Source organism: Acipenser ruthenus, chromosome 14, assembly GCF_902713425.1.
Source record: "Acipenser ruthenus chromosome 14, fAciRut3.2 maternal haplotype, whole genome shotgun sequence".
NCBI lineage: Eukaryota > Metazoa > Chordata > Actinopteri > Acipenseriformes > Acipenseridae > Acipenser > Acipenser ruthenus.
Genome location: NC_081202.1, coordinates 7596292 through 7615352, shown reverse-complemented (window position 1 = coordinate 7615352; position 19061 = coordinate 7596292). Strand labels below are relative to the sequence as shown.

Here is a 19061-nt window from a genome sequence, read left to right as displayed (position 1 = left end):
ATAAACTCTGTTGATTCAGAGGAAACAGGGCTATTTAGAGTGACTGTTTAGTGTACATGATTAAAGTTCTTCTACTGTTTGGTATGATAAATGGGCCCTATTCACTAAGCTACCAATTTAAAGAATTCATTCAATAGCGCCTGACATTCATGGAACTGTTCCAGACAGTTAGAAGCTAACCACAGTACCAAACATTTACTGAATATCAAATTTCAAACTCAGACTTAAATCAGGACTACTAGATTTCTTTGATTCACTGTTCTACACAAACACCCCAGAAAATCGCCAGTAACTGTAGTACTGGATTACCCCCTGGTGCTGGCACTGCATAGGGCCAATGCTGGGATTATTACCTGTCTCCACAGCGGGACGGGTGCGAGTCGGCCCTGTTCTTTCTGACGGACCGTGGGCGGAGTCAGCAGCCGCTCTTGATATGGCAAGAGGGCCCGCTGTGAGGCAGGAGAGAGGGGGCAGGAGGGACAGCAGCATCCAATCAGCAAAGAGAGGCATGCAAAATCAACAGCACAGGACACAACATGGGAAAAGAAAAAGGAAGTATATACAAAAGTAATCAAAAAAATATGAAACTGAATTGCAATTTAAAAATAAATTGGCGGGCAGGGATAAACAAAGCAAAAATCAAATCAAATGACATAAAATACAAACAAATCTTCATTTAGTCTGACCTGGGGTTAATGTAATCCACAAAACCCTGACAGGCAACTGGCTATGTTTCCACTGCTGCGACAAGCTCAATGGAAACAGGTATAATTTCACCTACATTTTGCAGTTATTTGAACTTTATAAAAATCCACTGGTTTAGCATATTTTATATGTCAACATTGAGAAAATGCCAATTAAAAAAGGTGCTTTAGTGTGCATACATTTAAATGGAAATGGAAATATTAAAATAAGCGAATCCCCCAGTTTGCATACATTTGTCAAAGAAAATTGAGAAAGACTAGAAAAAGGGTAGCGCACCATTGTAATGTGAATAAACAGTCCATTACGTCATCACGTCAGACAGTTTCAAATGCGCATAAGACATTTGCTTTGAAATCTGAATGGAAACATAGCCAAAACACTGAGGTATGCAGCAGCTGCTCCTTAGCCAGCAGATGTCACTATTTGGTAGCATAAGTAGTCTTTTATATAACCCAATTACCTCGCAGTTTAAAGTGGACATGCCTATTTAATTCATTTTTTGTAAATGTTAAAATACGTAATAAGAGATAAAGCAGCAACATGCTAAGGCCGTGCAGATAAAGGCAATGCCGCACTGAGAAGGAATAAAAAAAAAGCTTGCAGAAAGCTATTCCAAGAGCAAGTGCTGATAAGCTGTGTTTTTTCTTGTTACAACACAAACACTATCAGCTCACCATGGACCATAATGAGCAGCACATGCAGCGTTTAAAATGAACGCCAGAAGTTTTGCACACCCATGAAGAAAGCTATACAATACTTTTGTACCTGCACTCCTTTTACTGGTTATAGCACTAAATGCCATTGACATTACACAAGGTTTCCAACCTCAGCAATACAGCACTCAAACTTCTGAGACAACAGACCTTCAACACGGCAGACCATAGCCCCATAGCACAGACCAATATGATAACATTTGTTTTCTTCTGCACTGTGGACCACTGCACTAGATCTACAGTGAATAATCTGAACATCATCCCTACCAGCCTATGAACTGTTATAGGGGAACCCCTCACCCACCAATAATAAACTTTAACCCCAGGACTTCAAAACAGACAACTTAGCCAGATTCAAGAAGCCTTTACTTTGATTGTACAAAACAAACCAGGAACATAAACTACTAACTACTAAGGTGTATGTAAGGGTGCTTAGTTGAACTACTGGGTTAAGTTTTGTAACCTTAGAATTCTGAATTTATATGGGGGGAAAAAACTGACATAAAATGCTTAATGAATGTAGCGCATAAAAGTCTCAACTGCTGTCGGTCAGCTAGCCCCCAACAGATTGTGGTCCAGACCTCAGCACCCCATTACCTGTCTCTTCAGCCCCGAGGACTGTGCAGGGGCGTTCTCCTCAAACTTGGCCAGCAGCTGCGTTGCCATCGACTTCACTTTGTTCTGGTTCCCAATGCCGGTCTCAATCTTCCGCTCCGACAAGGCACAGACTAGGGCAGCCCGTTCGTCACGGTAACCGCGTGGGGGGTCCTCCTGGGAGTAGAGAGCAGTGGAGAACATGAGGGGGTCAGCATGACTGAGGAAACCAAGGACGTGAGCAGACCAGCCATTCACCTAGACCACAGAGCTCAGGCTAAAGGTGAAGAGGCCATTCCGCTGGATCCCCTAACTGCTGCACAGTCTGAGGAAGCAAAATCACTCCACAATGGACCTGGTCCAATTAAGGATAACACCGTGTAACAAATTTCTTTTTTTTTTGTTCCTGGGTAGTAAGTGTTATTTCCCAATTGCTTATGCCTCAAAAGTATAGAAAATGGCTATTATTCCCCACAAACTTTGCTTTTGTGACCAGGACAGTGATATTTTGAAATTTACCTATTTTCCAGAACACTCCAGATAGATTCAGTGCTGAGTAAACTTGGAGTAACTTCTAGAACTTTCTAGAACTTTCCAGTAATATAAATAGTAGTATAAATACAGGGGCCTTAAGCCCACCAGTTCAGTTTAGTTCCAGCTGCCTAAGTGGATACATATCTGCACTTTTCTGAGATGGCATCAAGGTCATAGGAGACTTCAAAATGGTGGCATTCCTGGTGGGTCTCCAAGGCGGTTTTACCAAGTTTCCCTGCTATCTTTGCCTTTGGGACAGCAGGGACACCAAGGCGCACTACCACAGGCGGGACTGGCCACAGTGGACCGAGTTCTCTGTGGGGAGGAACAACGTCAAGTGGGAGCCACTGGTGGACCCCCGGAAGGTGCTGATGCCACCACTGCACATCAAATTGGGCCTTATGAAACAATTTGTCAGAGCTCTAGATAAGGAGTCGGCAGCCTTCAAGTACCTTCAAGACTTCTTCCCTAAGCTGTCTGAGGCAAAGGTCAAAGCCGGTGTCTTCGTCGGACCACAGATAAAGAAGATCCTGGAGTGCAATGAATTCCCCAAGAAGCTCACTAGTAAGGAGAAAGCGGCTTGGAACAGCTTTGTCGCAGCGGTTCGGGGCTTCCTGGGCAATCACAAGGCCGAAAACTATGTGGAGCTGGTTGAGACTCTGGTGAAGAACTACGGCACAATGGGCTGTAGGATGTCCCTCAAAGTCCATATCCTTGATGCTCATCTTGATAAATTCAAGGAGAACATGGGAGCGTACTCGGAGGAGCAAGGCGAGCGCTTCCACCAGGATATACTGGACTTTGAACGCCGCTACCAAGGACAGTAACGAGAACATGATGGGAGACTACATTTCAGGGCTGATTCGTGAAAGTGATTTACAGTATAATCGAAAATCTCGAAAAACTACTCACTTCTAAATCTTTTGTAGTCATTTTTGTATTACTTTAGTATAAATACATGTTAATTTGGATTCATATGTTGTTTTTTTCTGACACAAATTTGCCCGTTTTCTCATTGGAAATAGGTAAATTTCAAAATATCACTGTCCTGGTCACAAAAGCAAAGTTTGTGGGGAATAATAGCCATTTTCTATACTTTTGAGGCATAAGCAATTAGGAAATAACACTTACTACCTAGGAACAAAAATTGTGTTACATAGTGTAATAAATAGAGGTAACACTCACATCTTCAGATTGACTGGTTTTCCTCCTCTTCCCAGTCACCTCCACTTCCTTCTCCTTTTTGTCCTACAGGGAGAAAAGAAAACAAACAGTCACTTTAGCAAAGATTATTTTCGTGTTCCCGTACTCTTATTCACAGCAGGGAGTGCTCCTGTACCTTTGGATTGCGCTTGCGAGAAATGCTCTGTCCCAGCTTGCTCAGGAAGGAGATGGGAGACTTGGTGTTGGAGATCAAGGCAGCCTTGTCTTCTAGGCTCAAGTTATAGTTATCTGAAAGTAAATGACAATAAATAAAGTATAATGCACTCGCAGCACAGTACACACCCTGCCTAAAATGTCCAAGACAGCTAAACTATTAGATGGAAAAAAACAGAAAAACAGCAGTGACCGCCATTGTTTTCCTGGGGCAATTCAACCCCACTTCTAAGCATAGGACCCACCAGAAACACACCACAGTGTTGGCACTCTGGATTCAAAGTAATACATCGTCTGTAGCCATAAGCATTCTGACTCCTAAACGGCTACTGTTACCAAACCTTGTGCTTTCTAAAATAGAGATTTTAAAGCATTTATAAGGCAATATAAAGCCACCCAGCACAACAAAATTGTACAGAAATACTTTACAGAACAGATAACACATTTGAAAATACAAACCTTAAAAATAACGATTAACAATTTTTTATTAAACAATTGCAGGCTTTTGATTGTATTAACCACTACTAAAGTGGCGACACCTGCTTATAGCAGTAGGGTCCACCAACCAGGTGTCATCAGCTGAATAGGCAGGTGTGCTGCAATTGCCAAGACTCACCCCCAGGAGGCAATGTGTCCTTGAACATCTCGTAGAACTGGGTAAGGTACATGACCATGGAGAGCTTGTCCGGCTCCCCAACAGAGGTCATCTCCTTCCCAGTCATGATGGGTGAGATCCCGAACTCCCGCTCCGCCACGTCGAAGGCCAGCTGGTTGTTCTTCTCCATGTTCTGCTCCTCCAGGGAGTCAAAGTCACTGAAACAATACAGGGAGTGAGGGAGACAGAGGGGACACCTTCCCATGACCATTTCATACAATTCAAGTTACAAGGGTATAAACCAGTCTAAACCAGCGATTCATGTCCCTCTATGGGTTTGCCATTTCAATAACGAACCAACAAAAAAAGTAGGGAAATAGAAGACTTACACTAGGATTACATTGTACTCTACATCTACAACAGTGGTTCTCAACCTATGGGTCGCTGGGCTATTTCTATTGGGGTCACAGTCTTGCGTGTTATATATAGCGGGGGGGGTGGGAAATCGGAAATCTGAATGACGCAATACATAAAAACTAGTGCAGACCTTGGACACAAAAAAAAAATGGGTTGCAGGCAGGGAAAGGTTGAGAACTAATGATCTACAGGAATGATGTTTGTAAGTGAATTTCTTCCTACAAACTGCTACTTTTCAAAACATGATCACATAAAGCTCCACCTTAGCAAACAACGCGAATAACAAAGCAGGAAGATAAAGGCTAACAGACCGAAAACAAAGCCTCAGCAGTACAAAGAGCAGAGGAGAGATGTAATGTATAATGTCTTTGCCATTATAACACGACAGTGATTAGTGAAGAGTGGAGACCCCCATCTAAATAGAATCATGCCATGAGTTCACCAGGCAATTGGGCACGAGTCTGCCCTTTCCCTGAAATGACTTGAATAGATTAAAGAGCTTTTAATTCTCACTGCATTGAAATGAACATAAAACACAAAGTTACTCTCAAGGCAGATGAGGCAGAGAGGGTTGCCAAAGAAATAACGTGGGGCCATCTGCCTCATCAGCACATGAACCAAAATCGACAATTGTAGCCTTTAAATGACTCAACACAGCATTTTATGGATATTTTGCTGTTAAAAGGGATTATAGCTAATTAAATAATTCCGTAAATCATGTACTAGGTACAGTAGTTTTAAAATAAAAAACAGGTTATAGCTTTTTCCTCATATCAGGCTTTATCTGAATAAAAAAAAAAAAAAAAAAAAAAAGAAATACACACCACCACCACCGAACAGGTGCACAATATAGCAAATGTGGGGTACTCACATGAGGTCTGGCCGATATCGATGGATGAGGGCACACAGGGCTAGTCCACTTTTCCACGACATAGTGAGATCAGTCACATTTACATTTCTGAAGCCCTCTGTCTGCCGCTGGCACCAGTTTAGCAGCTTGTTGGAGCGAGCTACAGACTCTGAAAACAGTCAAACAGGCTGCTTTACAACGTACATGTAGCCTTTTGTAGTTCCTGCACTGAAGGGTTAGCCGGCCTTTTCACAGATACAAATGTGTTTATTAGTCTGGGTTAGATTGATGAATGAGGGACCTATCTGAATGTTGTACTGACAGATTGCTGTTCACTTTAGGCCTCCAATTCATCATTACTGCAAACGTAGTTAAGCTTTGCATGAATGCTTCCGCACTACTGGGTCTGAAACGAGGTATTAAAATAAAAGCACTGCCGATTTAAGTTTGAGCCAACATTCTTGGGCAATTTCATAACTTTAGACTTTATATAAAACATATTTTAAATATAACTTGCAAGTTAAAGCTTTGTGAATAGGGCCTGTAACGTGTTTTTAGGCATTTGTTTTTAGGTACAGATTAACAATAACTATATCAGAACGTTGTTTTGTTTCACTTTGTTTAGCACTTTACAACCAATATAAAACTTGCAATGTTTTTTATTGCGACACATCACGAGTCATAGTATTCAATTTGCTTTAGCACTAAAAACTTTAAAAGAGTTTTCACTTTCAAATATTGCACCAAGAAGAAACTCACACGGCAATATTCATTTCCTCTCAATTCTCTTGAAGGTTATTTTTATAGTTGCCACCACCTTCTAGACTAAACTATAGTTTCTGCATAGTGGTCTGGAGGAGTAATTTCTGTTAGCCAGCACCCATGAGATTCTGATTACATCCTATCACTGTTGTCACACAATTGCTGTTATAACCTTTTGTTTGCAAACCTCAAATCAATCTGGTCAGTGACAAATAATTTAATTCAACTGTCACTCTTCAACAGAAAAAAAACAAAAACACAGAACATTCACCATCCAAACCAAACCCTGAAATAAGCAAAAAAGCAATTTTGAAAAAAAAAAAACCTTATAGGAATAGTACAGAAGAGTGAGAAATGATGCAGTTTAAAAGATGAACACACACATTATATATATATATATATATATATATATATATATATATATATATATATATAAAAAAAATACTTTATAAAAATAAATTATTATTATGTGCTCGATACAACCCATGGCAAAGTAATAATAATTAGAGATTACAAATGTAAATGTATTTATTCATTTATGGACCAGGGTTTTTTTTCCACGCTGACATATAATTCTGATTTTAATGCATTCAACCAAACTAATGAACATTTTGTATTTGGGGGTGGGGGGGGGGGGGGAGTTATTTACTGTACAAGGAAGTACGACTGCATTTCGCACAGGGATGTACTTGATCATTCACTTTATAAAAACCAAGAATTTCAGAGCTGCTTAAATTTTACAAAAAATTTCCAGATGCTAAACCAGGGGACAAATCAGTCATTAAGTCAATTAAGCGCACTCACCATTTCTCATCAGTTTGGGAGTCCTGGAATTAACAGCGTTCTCCATTTCTACACGAGTATCCCTAGAGTCTCCTGTGTCAACAAGGTGCCGTACCTTCAGAGACAAGAGGAAACAGACAAGCTATGCAAGATACAGAACATAAAATGCATATAACCTGTGAAGGATAAGAACAACATACTGGGTCATGTAAGAAATTCTACTACTGCATGCTGCTCACGCTGGACTCAAGAAAGCTCAACACAACCAGCTATACAATAGCAAATTATAATGAAGTTGTGACTATTTCCTCTTACCTGGTTGGGTCTCAGGAAATGGAGGCTGATGTTAGGATACCTTGTGGTTGGGTTAACACTGTACTGGCTGAAATTCTTACTAACATTCTCCGGAGTTGTCTGGGGAAGCAGGCGATAGATACTTTCCCTAAAAAAAAAAAAAATATATATATATATATATATATATAATTTTAAATAAGACATATTAATATAGGAATATAGACTGATGTCTAACGATGTATCATAAGAATTGACAAAGGTTTTATGGATTAAAACAGCCAATAGCAATCATCCAATAACATGTAAACATGACAAACTGTAATGGAAGTTTCTATTACTTATTATTATTTATTTCTTAGCAGACACCCTTATCCAGAGCGACTTACAATTGTTACAAGACATCACATTATTTTTACATACAATTACCCATTTATACAGTTGGGTTTTTACTGGAGCAATCTAGGTAAAGTACCTTTGCTCAAGGGTACAGCAGCAGTGTCCCCACCTGGGATTGAACCCATTCCGGTCAAGAGTCCAGAGCCCTAACCACTACTCCACACTGCTGCCCATATTTGTACTTCTAAACAGAAACAGAACTTGATATTGGCCCGTGAATTTCATTTTTCACCAAATAAACTTCACTTTACTAATTTCAGGTCTATTTAAAGTGCTAGGGCCGGCGTTGTCCATGAGATTGATATAGTTCAAAAGCTGTGAGGTACAGATCAAAATCAATAAAACAGTTTTCAAGCCTGTGACCTTCAAAGCAATAGGTTTTTGTTGCCCTATGGGCCAACAGCAGTTGCCTTCACACAAATCCTGTGCTTTCCCCTCCAACACACAATAAAAAATAAATAAATAATAAAAGACTATGGGGAAAAAAATGTAAATACTCCTTAAAAGTTTAACAAATATACAGTAATAAAAATTTTTAAAAAAAGAATGGTATGGAGAAACAGGGACTTTTTGTACTCTCTGAAAGTTGACCTCAGATGAACTTAGAGGAATGGAAACTCATTTTATTTGTCTGCATGGGTCTGCATTGTGACAAAACACCTGGCGGAGGAACATGACTGGTATTCAGACGCCCCCACCCCCCCCCCAAAAAAAAAACCCCAGCTAAACAAAAGATGAATATTAATCCTTTGAACATTAAAGAAGCCTAAACAAGACCTAAAATTGGTATTTATTAAGACAGGTTCAAAATAAATCAGCCTCTAACTGATAAACGTCTACTGAAAGACTTTTTTTCTTCTTTTCTAAATTTCAAAAATAAATGAACCATTCAAATATATCTTCAGTTTGTCCTCAAACTACCGTCTCACATGAGTGCTTGAAGCTGTTAACAAGAAAGCCAACTCTCGTCTTGTTTATGTTTGGATGGGTTTGGAGTTTATTTTCTTTAAAAAGAAGATATAATATTACAGTGGACAAATGAGATTCCAGCTACATTTCTACAGTGCTGAAGAGAATTAACTCTGGCAGCTTTTTATAGGCACATTATCTTAAGCTCTGGACTACACCTGGTCTAAAATCTAAAAACAAAAAAAAAGAAAGACAGCCATACTAGGAAGAGGGAGGGTTTTCATTTGAGAATCCTGAACACACCATAGGAATATATTATTTAATGCAGGAGATGTTCAGACAATCTTCCCAAGAGTACCTTTCAGCCAGCACCTCCAGTGGAGAGTTCCCTTGTGCCCAGCTTCGTACCATCCAGGCAGAGTCCATCGCAGCCAAGAAGCCGCGGGCGATACCGGTACCCATGGGCCAAAAGGGCTGCACAAGAATACAAAAAGAATTTTAAAAAAAATCTATCGGATTACCTTAGTCACAGCTACTCTCATCTCCATAAGGAGGAAGATGTACTGCCAAGTTGAAATAGTTTTCACTTTACCATATAACGGATACATATTATAACCTGCACAATAGAAAGAAAGCCTGCAACCATCCTCACCACACCGTATTTAGAGTATTGTATGTCATGTTCAACCAAACACACAATACTAAACACCACTCATACTATTCAACGTGAGGTTTCCCAGCTTTGAATCAGTCAGAAACACTACAGTAGTTAGGATTGTGGATTTGCAGATACTATAAACCACATTTAAGTGGCAGTGTTGGATTTGTTTCGGATCTCCTACTACACATTATAGGTGATGAAGACACCCAGCACGGCCATCAGGATCTAGAGTCTCTCCGCTCAGCTCCTAGCCCTGCAGACTCACCTCCAGCAGGCTATCTCCCACCAGTGCTACCAACAGCGGATGGCCGTTCCTCTCGCGCATCAGAGCAGCATTCTCCGAGGCATACATGCAGGTGAAGTCAAACATGGCCACGTCGGGCTGCCCATAGTGGTTGATGGCAAAGTCCAGCTTAGGGAGCTGGTGATTGGTGGAGAAGTCGGCCGCCTCACAGGCGTAGTTCAGCAAGGCCTCCTGGTCCACATTCTCCCGAGACAGCAGCATCTCTGTGTCAGCATAGTCCTGCAGAGGGAAGGGGGAAGGATTTTTGAATGCTACATTTCCATTTGTAAAACATGTTTTCCCTTCCTAGATTCCCATTTATCTGAGCTGTCAACACACTGTGCTTCACACTGATCATATTGCCTGTGCTGTGAAGGGCTCTATGCTTTAACCAAGGTCACCTATCTATTCCTCACTAAGTTCACATTCAAATATGAAATTTGTTCGTAGGATTGTGATGGAAAGAGACATGCAAAACAGAAAATAATAATCTTCTTACATCCCACTTTACAGCAGCGCCTTGATTTAAAGGTGTGCCGATTAATCATCAGGAATTGCCCATCACATGTTACTGTCTTATGCTTGACAGGTTTCATTATGGCTGTTTAAGAATAACAAGTATCACAAAATAATTATGTATAGGGTTGAGACTTTGCTTTAAACCACAAAAGACTCTTGACAAACAGTAAAATGACATTTGTACTGGTACTCCAGTCATGCTTAACAGATGGGATGGAGATAGATCATTTAAAAACAGGATCAAACAAAAAGGATTAAAAACTCATTAAAAAAGGATAGTGAAAATAACCTGAAGCATAGGGGTTTTGTGTAGTCAACCTAAAAAAATGTGTATGACGAAATGCCTGATGACTAACTCTACACTTGGCACTCATCACCAGCATTAGATGATGGTCTATTGCTCGTTTAGTCTCTTTTTCTGTTATTGCTTGTTCATTTTTGCATAGCTAAGGAGCCCTGGAGCTGGGATGATGGTATTTAGAGAGGGCTCAACCTTTTCTGGGTTATGGAATGCTCATAAGCTGAAACACATTTTGGCACTTTTGAAAAAGAACTCATGCAGCATGAAATAGTTTAAGATTACAAACTGGGGTGTTTATCCAAACTCACGGTCTACAAGTCCCAGTGGCTGATAAGATAACACTACTAGTACTTTAAAAGTGCTGAGGCTGCCTAATAAAGAAACAAACTAGAATTGTTAACAAGCTTCCTATTCGATTTTAACATCCTTTAAAAGAAAAAGGAGCATGCCTTAACTCCCAATAAAGTTAAATAACATTAGATTTTCTTAGACTCATTACAATACCAAGGATAAATGTACCCTATACCAATTATACAAAATGATTCTACCAAATTATACAATTCATACTTTAGGTGTCGATACCACGAAAAAGTAGGATATCATGACCAATATCTACAGAAAGCTAAATATTACAGTAAACATACATTCATATAAATGTATTTGTACAGCGGCTTTCAGCGAAATGTTCTGCATTTCCGGTTTATTCCAAATTTTACAGATTTGCAGGATATTTTTTTTTTTTTTTTTTTTTTTTTTTTTTTTACTGAACGTTGGTTTTACTGATTTATACCCGACTTTTTGTCTACTATTAAATATTTTCCCGGTACTATTTTCTAGGAAATACAATATTTTGATTAAAATACCATTTTATTTTGACATCCGACATTCTAATATGCAGCCCTATATTGCATCCTAGGATACAGCAGGTACGTTAAGTCGTCAGGTGGATCAAAGAACGTTCAAACTTCGCACATAGGTTCTCTGTTCACAAACACATTATCACCCGATTCTGTTGGCCAATCAAAGTCCGATTATTGTGGCAACTGCTGGGCGTAGTAACTACTAGCTTGATCAAAAACAAAATTGAAATACTTGCACGAAAATATAATATTTTTAGTGGATGAGGAATGGGGAGAAAACATAAATCAGCTTATGAATATTCAAAAGAAAACAAATGTTTCAAAGTATACAAAAAGCAAAAAATAGCAAAAAGTGGGTCAGATGAGGCAGAGGGCGCATAGTGTTGCAAATACTGCTTCACTGAGGTACATGTTTGTGCAGACAGAATAAAAGAACATACAAAGAGACACATTAAACTAAAACAAGAAAATGAACCGAGAGACAAGCAATCCATTAAATAAGGCTTGTACACGCGCTTTAATAAAAAAGAGAGAGCGCAGAATGACTGTGTTAATGAGCTACTCTGAGCTGTGCTTTGCTGGACAGCAACTGTTTATTGCAGAGAGGTGTGCATTGGTGACTGTGCAACAGTACAGTCCATCAGCTAAAACACTGTCTAATGCAGACAATCTTAAATCGTAAATATTTTACAGAAAACAGTGATGCTAGTTGGTAAACTTACGGTATTCACTGATGGAAATTTCCAGGGTGATTTTTGACGCGTCTCCCGATAGCTTGCACCGTCCGGTTCTGTCAATTTTTTTTTTTTTTATGATTAAGGCGAATAAACCTGGCTTGTTTTGTGCTGATGTTTATACATTCTGCAGATACTATTTCCGACAGCACAGCGATTGCCCAAACGTTCGCAAAAGTACCAGCTAACTTGTGAAAATGTGACTTCGACTTGCACAGATTCTGCTTCATCATATATGCCAGGGACATTAAACTTAATCAGAAACCAGAACTATTACGCATCATATTCCACATGTAAAGTGTGTATACTGAGATTCTCTCCCCCCCCCCCCCCCATCACCACCTTGATTTTTACCAATGTTTCAATTTTTTTAATATATATGGCACTACTCACATGTAATATCACACCCTTCTCCAGCAGGCTCTGTTTTTTGGCTGTCATGACAAAGTAGTGAGTGTCATCCTTGTAGTACACAATGTTTTCCAGGTCAACGCCTAGGAAAATCACCACAAATACAGGATTAATGTTTTACCCAAAGATTAATCTGCAATGGGCAAGAGATCTGTTGATACTCTGTAGCCAAGACTGCACAAATCACTGATGCTCAGCAAGGAACAGCATTAAAAATAGTGATGCCTATTGGTCAATCCAGGAGAACAGACTTATTTGCCAGCATTACTGAAGAATAAATCAGCCCTGAAAAAAACAATGTAGAATTGATGTACTGCAAATAAGTTGGTTATTCTGCTGTAAATGGATGAATGTAAGCAAGTACAAAGTTCCCTTCACTGACCTGTGGCCTCCCGAAGATCCTGGAAGAACTTCTGATTGAAGATGAAAGCAACACCGCTGATCTCCTCCACCTTGGCCTCTGCCGACGTGTTGCGGTTGATGAAGTTGGCCGTTATGGCGATGGCCAGTTTCCCACGAAACTCTTTCCGACGGAAACCTGGAGGGCAGGGAGAAAAAAAAAAAAAAAAAAAAAGGTGACAGAATTCATGTGCTTCATATGGAAGGCAATACTTGTAGGTTGTTTCCAAAGAGCTTTGTGACGGAGTGTTTGAAGTTATAGATTGGGAGATGTTTACATCATTAACCAAAACTGGTGCCATTTTATGCAGCCAGCCAAACTCACTTGTGTCTAAAGCAAAAGTAAACCTAGTTTGCTTCATAAAATATATGAATATGGGTTTTAATAAAACCCACATTTCTTTGACAGTTGTCTTTTACCTGGCAGAGTATTCCTCTTCCCATCGGCCCCAATGATGACATCAAACTCCAGCTCAGAAACAGGGTGCGTTCTGGGACGGACCTCAGCCCTCCACCCAATCCCTTTAAGAGAAACAAGAGAGTCACCAAAGAAAGTGAATTATTATTATTTATTTCTTAGCAGACACCCTTAAACAAGACGACTTACAATTGTTACAAGTTATCACAGCACAAAAGTATTGCATTAGAAAATATCACATTACAGAATATCATATTAAGAGCAGATATAAAAAGTACAATAAAATCAATTCAAGCAAGAGCAAAATAAAGCATACAGTAACTTATAAGTAAGAGCGAATTTGACTAGATGCAGTTAAACCTTATAGTAACTATTTGCTTATATGAGTAAAGTCCAGCAAGAACATGTAGCAAGTACGACAAATAGCTGAAAATTATTTCAAATAAGCGTAATTACAGAAAACGTGAGTACAGATACCTATAAGGACTAAAATCAAATACAAGATATAGTAAGTAGTTATAGGTAGGAGCAGTAGTTGAATGGAGCAGTTCAGTGCAAGTACAAGCTGATGCAAGTACTGGTACAAGTGAGTGCTATACAGTCCAGCATGGTCGAGAGGTGTATTGTTTACAGATGCTGTCTGAACAGGTGTGTCTTGAGGAGGCGCCGGAAGGTGGTCAGGGACTGAGCAGTCCTGGTATCCGTGGGTAGGTCGTTCCACCACTGAGGGGTAAGGGTGGAGAAGGACAAGGCTCTGGAAGTGGGGGAGCGATTCCATTGCCAGGGTGCAATTTATGGTCAACTAAACACTGGACTGAACAGTCCACAAACCTCATCTCCTTTAGCTCTTGTTTAGAAGCCAGAAGGGAAAACACACATTACAGTATTACCTTCAGTCCAACTGTTTTTATTTAGGGGGTAATGCAGTGTTGGATAAGTGCAACAGGTTGATGTTCGAAAGAGGTACAAACAGAATCCAATTTCAAAACGGTTTTCAGCCATTCCAGACTGCAATAAAATTGGAGCAATCCGAACCACACAAAAACAGACATTTCCACAGCTAGCTCTGCACACTTGCAAGCGTATTTCAAAGAGAAATTGCGAACCCAAATAAAAGGTTTGTAGTTACTTTCATTTTCCTGGTCCTCTGGGGGCTCGATGAGGCCGCAGAACTCAATGTTGACGTGGATCTCCACGCCCAGGAGCAGCGCCATCTTCAGAAGCATCAGCTGAAGCTGACGGATACCTGCAGTCACAGGGAATGAGAACTTAACTCAACCAGACTTTATACATGCAATCACACATTGTATGGTACACATGTAAGAAACTAGGCCAAGTACTTGACTAATTTAAAATAAAATAAAAAATAGACATTTGAAAAGCACCACATTTGCTTTGAAAGAAAATACTAGTTTATTGCTAGAAAAATTAGGGCACATTTTGCAGTCTTCAAAATATGGCCATCAAGGTGTGACGACAGACAGACAGACAGACAGAAATACATACAAATAAACAAAATTCAAGCGCATGATTTTACATTTTATACTAGTATGAAAAATGGGTAGTCCTAGGAAAATCAAACTTGAACCTTGTTTTGTTCTCCCAGTTATAAATTGTTAGTCAACCACACTCTCCACAACACTGCCTTTAAAAATAACTAATCCTATTAGGATTAGGGGACAGTATGTGCTTTGAGAATAACAACAATGGTCTCTTAATGGCACTGTGTTTTCTTTAGTTTTAGTCAATTTCTTGATTGATGTCATGGTCTGTATTACTTGTACTCACTTATGTGGTCGATGGAACCGGCGCAGAACTTGCCATAGAATTTCTTGGCTCCAAGCCCGCGCAGGTCCTGGATGGTGAAGGGCCACAAGTGCAGGACATTGTTCCGAGAGAAGGCATCACGTTTCTCCAAGATCACAACTTTAGCTCCAAGGAAACAGAGCTCGATGGCCGTTCGAAGACCACACGGACCGGCACCGATAATCAGACACTGTGGAGTAAAGCACAGAAAGGCAGATGAGAAGGTGAACATTCGTTGAGTTTCAGTCAAACCTGTTAAACAAAAGTGACAGAAAAGCGAGAGATCAAAGCAATGGATGACATACCTTAGAGTTGGCGCAGGCCCTGCCCTTCTTGTAGTCCTTGTGGCTGGCTCGCTTGTCCAGCTTGGCCCAGAGAGCCTTGGCCTTCCAGTAGTTGAGCTTGGACTTGAGTTTGTGGTAGAAAATGCGGTAGTCGCTGGACTTCAGTTCCAGGTAGTCGCATAGCTCCTGAAAGGCCTTGAGCGTCCCCTTAAAGGTGGTGCCCTGGACGAAGCGATCAAACAGGACATGTGCCTGGTCCACTTTGTCTCCACCCCCACCACCGTCCCCCATGGCCAGAGTTCTTGCTGCCCCCCTCTGGGGACACAACCAATCGGCCCCTCCCTTCTCTTCTCTCACTTAGACTCTTTCTACTTCAACTTCCTCATTCCAACATCATAGACCTGAAACACAAAGAAGACTTTAGCTACAACATACAGTACAGAAGAGTCAGTGTGAGCAGTTAAGGTACCACATTTAAAACATGCAATCACTTCAATTTGGCTTTTAACTTTTTCCCCCCCAAACTAACAGTTTTTTAACTTTTTTTTAACAACCAAAATGCGTCTGTGGTATGTGGTCAACGGACCTCAATATCTCATCTAACATTCTGAGGAAAAGCAAGCGGATATTCATCTCATCGCAATTTCCTACAAAACCCAAACAGGATGCACACACAAATGATAAGAAAAAGTAGTTTCACGAAAGTAAACTGAAAATCACAGTGAATACTTTTACCTAGAAGCAAACAAATCTAATTCATTTGTAAAATGATTGGCAGAATGCCCTCGTTAAATCATGGGGAATGCCTTTCTTTGTTGGAGGGTATTTCTTTGAGGACGAGATACAGTAGGGGGTCCTGGTTCAGAACCAATCACAAGTTATTTAATATGCCTTGCTTTATTGAAAATGTTTGCTGTGGTTAGACTGTACACAGTCTATGAACTAGAAAAAAAGGACTTCACTGACCAAGGCAATAATCCCTGTGTCCACAGCACACATCTACAGTACAGTAAATCCCTTCATTCTGGCAGAGAAATATAGGGTGGCTATCAGGGACCCCCCTTCTGAGAAGAACGTCCGAGCGGGAGACAGACAAAAGGCGTACACTGCACAGTACAAATCCTCTGCTACAGTGTGAGACTGCCACCCCAGCACCTGCTTCTGGTACTGCTGTAGCTAGTTACTGTATCCTTACCCAAGAAGAGCGTTTACACCTGAATTGATCCTTGAGAGAAATGCCAGAGGTAGTCTTCAAAATATATTGTAACACATTGACAATTACTCCCCCTGCACTTTTTAGTCTCTTTCCACACGATTGCTTCAAGACCCCATGGGGCTTTTGTGGCACGACACATTTCCTACAGTGTGATATGATTAATAAAACTAAAACAGAACATGTGAAAAGCTACAACCAAAAACACAAAGGAAAAACAAAAAAAAAACTCCCTTGTTTGTTTAAGGATTACTGTGTTATGTGCATAAAGCAACAACCACTGCCTGGGATAATAGTTTAAAAAGGATGTCTCCTATTTAATCAGCTGTAGATGCTTGCCTTGTACTTATGACAGTCAGCCTACTGTAAAAACACAGTGCTATCCCCATCACTGGCTCCCAGGCCTGTTTGAAACCACAGTGTTTTTAAAAGGTCTCACTGCAGCTGTTTCTGCTTCCCTCTCGCTCACCTGCAGTACAGTGGAGAGCAGAGCGTTCCAAAATGAGAAAACAGTCACTTTTCACAGGTTATTTTCCAAGACTTAAAACAAACTCTGTTCCCTTTGAACAGTACGTTGCAGGCATTTAACAAGAAACAGAAGTCGTCAGATGGCAACTATCAAGTGGCGCAAAACCTTTAGCCAAAAAGTTTCTCTACTTCAACACCGTCATTCAGATATTAAATGAGGAAACAACTTGGTCTACTTTCTTGGTACTTTTGTCATATTTTGTGTTTGGCTGTCCGATTAACAACCATTCTAAATGTATATTTATTAATATTATGCCTCCTACAGCACACAAACTGATACTGTAGTTGACAGTCCTGTCTCCACCACTTACTGTAACAAGAAACACAGTAATTATCTGCTGCTTATAAGGAAGAGATTTTATAAAAGTGACATAGCGGTGACTTAGGCAACTATGCTGTACAGCTTTCATTAGTTTAGAGGTTCATATTTAGGATGCAACGCTCCAGCACAGCACCTAAAGCCACAGCAGTGCGACACCACCTGTGGATACTGTACAATACCCCTGAACTATAGAAGGAGTGCTCACTACTACAGTATTGTTGTCCATAAGGTTCAACACTTTTCCCTTTTCCATGCGTTGGCGTGTTTACCTGCAATGCTGTGAATTGCTGTTCTAGTAGACCAATGGCTGCCTAATGCTCTCTCAAGATCAAGCACTACAGAAACAATGCCATGGAATTCAGTTGTTCGTTTCTCTCTGGGTGCACCTGGGTCTTTTCTTTTTTGCATTCTTTTGTACGGTATCTTCTTTCTACTGTTACTCTATTGAATTAGATACAACAGTCTCAGTACTGCAAGCAACTTTCTACACTGAATTACTGGAATTATTGCAATGTTGCTCCTGGCATAATGTTAGTAAACCCTTTTAACAAAATTCTAGAGTACAGTACAGAAGAATTAGCTTACTATACAGCTCTGCAAGATGTTTTATTTTGAACTCAAACATGTTTTTGCTTTGGAACCTCCCTCCCCTTTATTTCTAATTGTTCTCTACCAGAATGTGCCACCCGTTTTGTTGGCCGCCTACTCTAGGTTCTGTTTTATACTGTACTGTACTATAGGTCATGTGTTCCTTTAACAGAACTGTAGGGCCATGGAGGGGTGTCTCAGTTAGTTTAGTATGTTAAAAGTCCACAGTCGGAGAGTGCAGTGTTACACAAGGACAGCGTCAATTGATCCAAGCCCAGACAGATAAAGGTTACAGCATGTCATACAGTAGTTGCAGACTCACTCAGAAGTGCACACATTTCATGTTTAGAACACACTGCACTGTAAAATACAGTAGCATTAGTAAAGTAGACAAAATGACAAATGACTGCTCCCTAACGCAATTTGTCAAGGCACCGACTAGAGGGGTGGCATGCCTTGATTTAGTCTTTTCAAATAACGAAGACAGAATAACTAACAGAGGTCAGAGAGCCATTGGCAAACTCAGACCACAACATGGTCTCATTTGAAGTATTTTTAAAACCCCAGAAGTAATGACTAAAGCTAAGGTTTACAATTTTAGAAAAGCAAACTATGAAGGTATGAAACAGTAGGTATGCAGACGACACAAAAATAGGAGGAGTTTAATACACTGTTGCAGCAGCAAAGGTCATTCAAAATGATTTAGACGGGTTACATATCCTCTTTAGACCCAAGAGTCCTAAGAGCCAGTATTTTTGTAACCTGTGCCCCTCCACCCTCTTGTCCTACAATAGCATGAATGAAA

At 40.2% G+C, this 19061-nt stretch overlaps 1 protein-coding gene across 25 annotated transcripts in view; it reads right to left on the bottom strand.

Moving 5' to 3' along the window:
• LOC117419817 (protein-methionine sulfoxide oxidase mical3a) overlaps positions 1-19061 on the bottom strand; it is a 117204-nt gene that overhangs the window by 46460 nt on the left and 51683 nt on the right. For 21 of the 25 annotated variants that reach the window (XM_058985690.1, XM_058985688.1, XM_058985699.1 and 18 more), the window contains 16 exons: positions 15627-16006; positions 15304-15511; positions 14645-14761; positions 13518-13619; positions 13081-13236; positions 12681-12781; positions 9856-10113; positions 9288-9403; positions 7646-7772; positions 7352-7445; positions 5807-5954; positions 4540-4736; positions 3886-3998; positions 3732-3794; positions 2016-2189; positions 354-449 (listed from right to left, as the gene is read on the bottom strand). In XM_058985690.1, the coding sequence (XP_058841673.1) occupies positions 354-449; positions 2016-2189; positions 3732-3794; positions 3886-3998; positions 4540-4736; positions 5807-5954; positions 7352-7445; positions 7646-7772; positions 9288-9403; positions 9856-10113; positions 12681-12781; positions 13081-13236; positions 13518-13619; positions 14645-14761; positions 15304-15511; positions 15627-15896 (2340 nt within the window). In that variant the 5' untranslated portion in view covers positions 15897-16006. The remainder of the gene's footprint in view (positions 1-353; positions 450-2015; positions 2190-3731; positions 3795-3885; positions 3999-4539; positions 4737-5806; positions 5955-7351; positions 7446-7645; positions 7773-9287; positions 9404-9855; positions 10114-12680; positions 12782-13080; positions 13237-13517; positions 13620-14644; positions 14762-15303; positions 15512-15626; positions 16007-19061) is intronic. The other 4 variants (XM_058985712.1, XM_058985709.1, XM_058985711.1 and 1 more) reach the window with 1 other exon arrangement.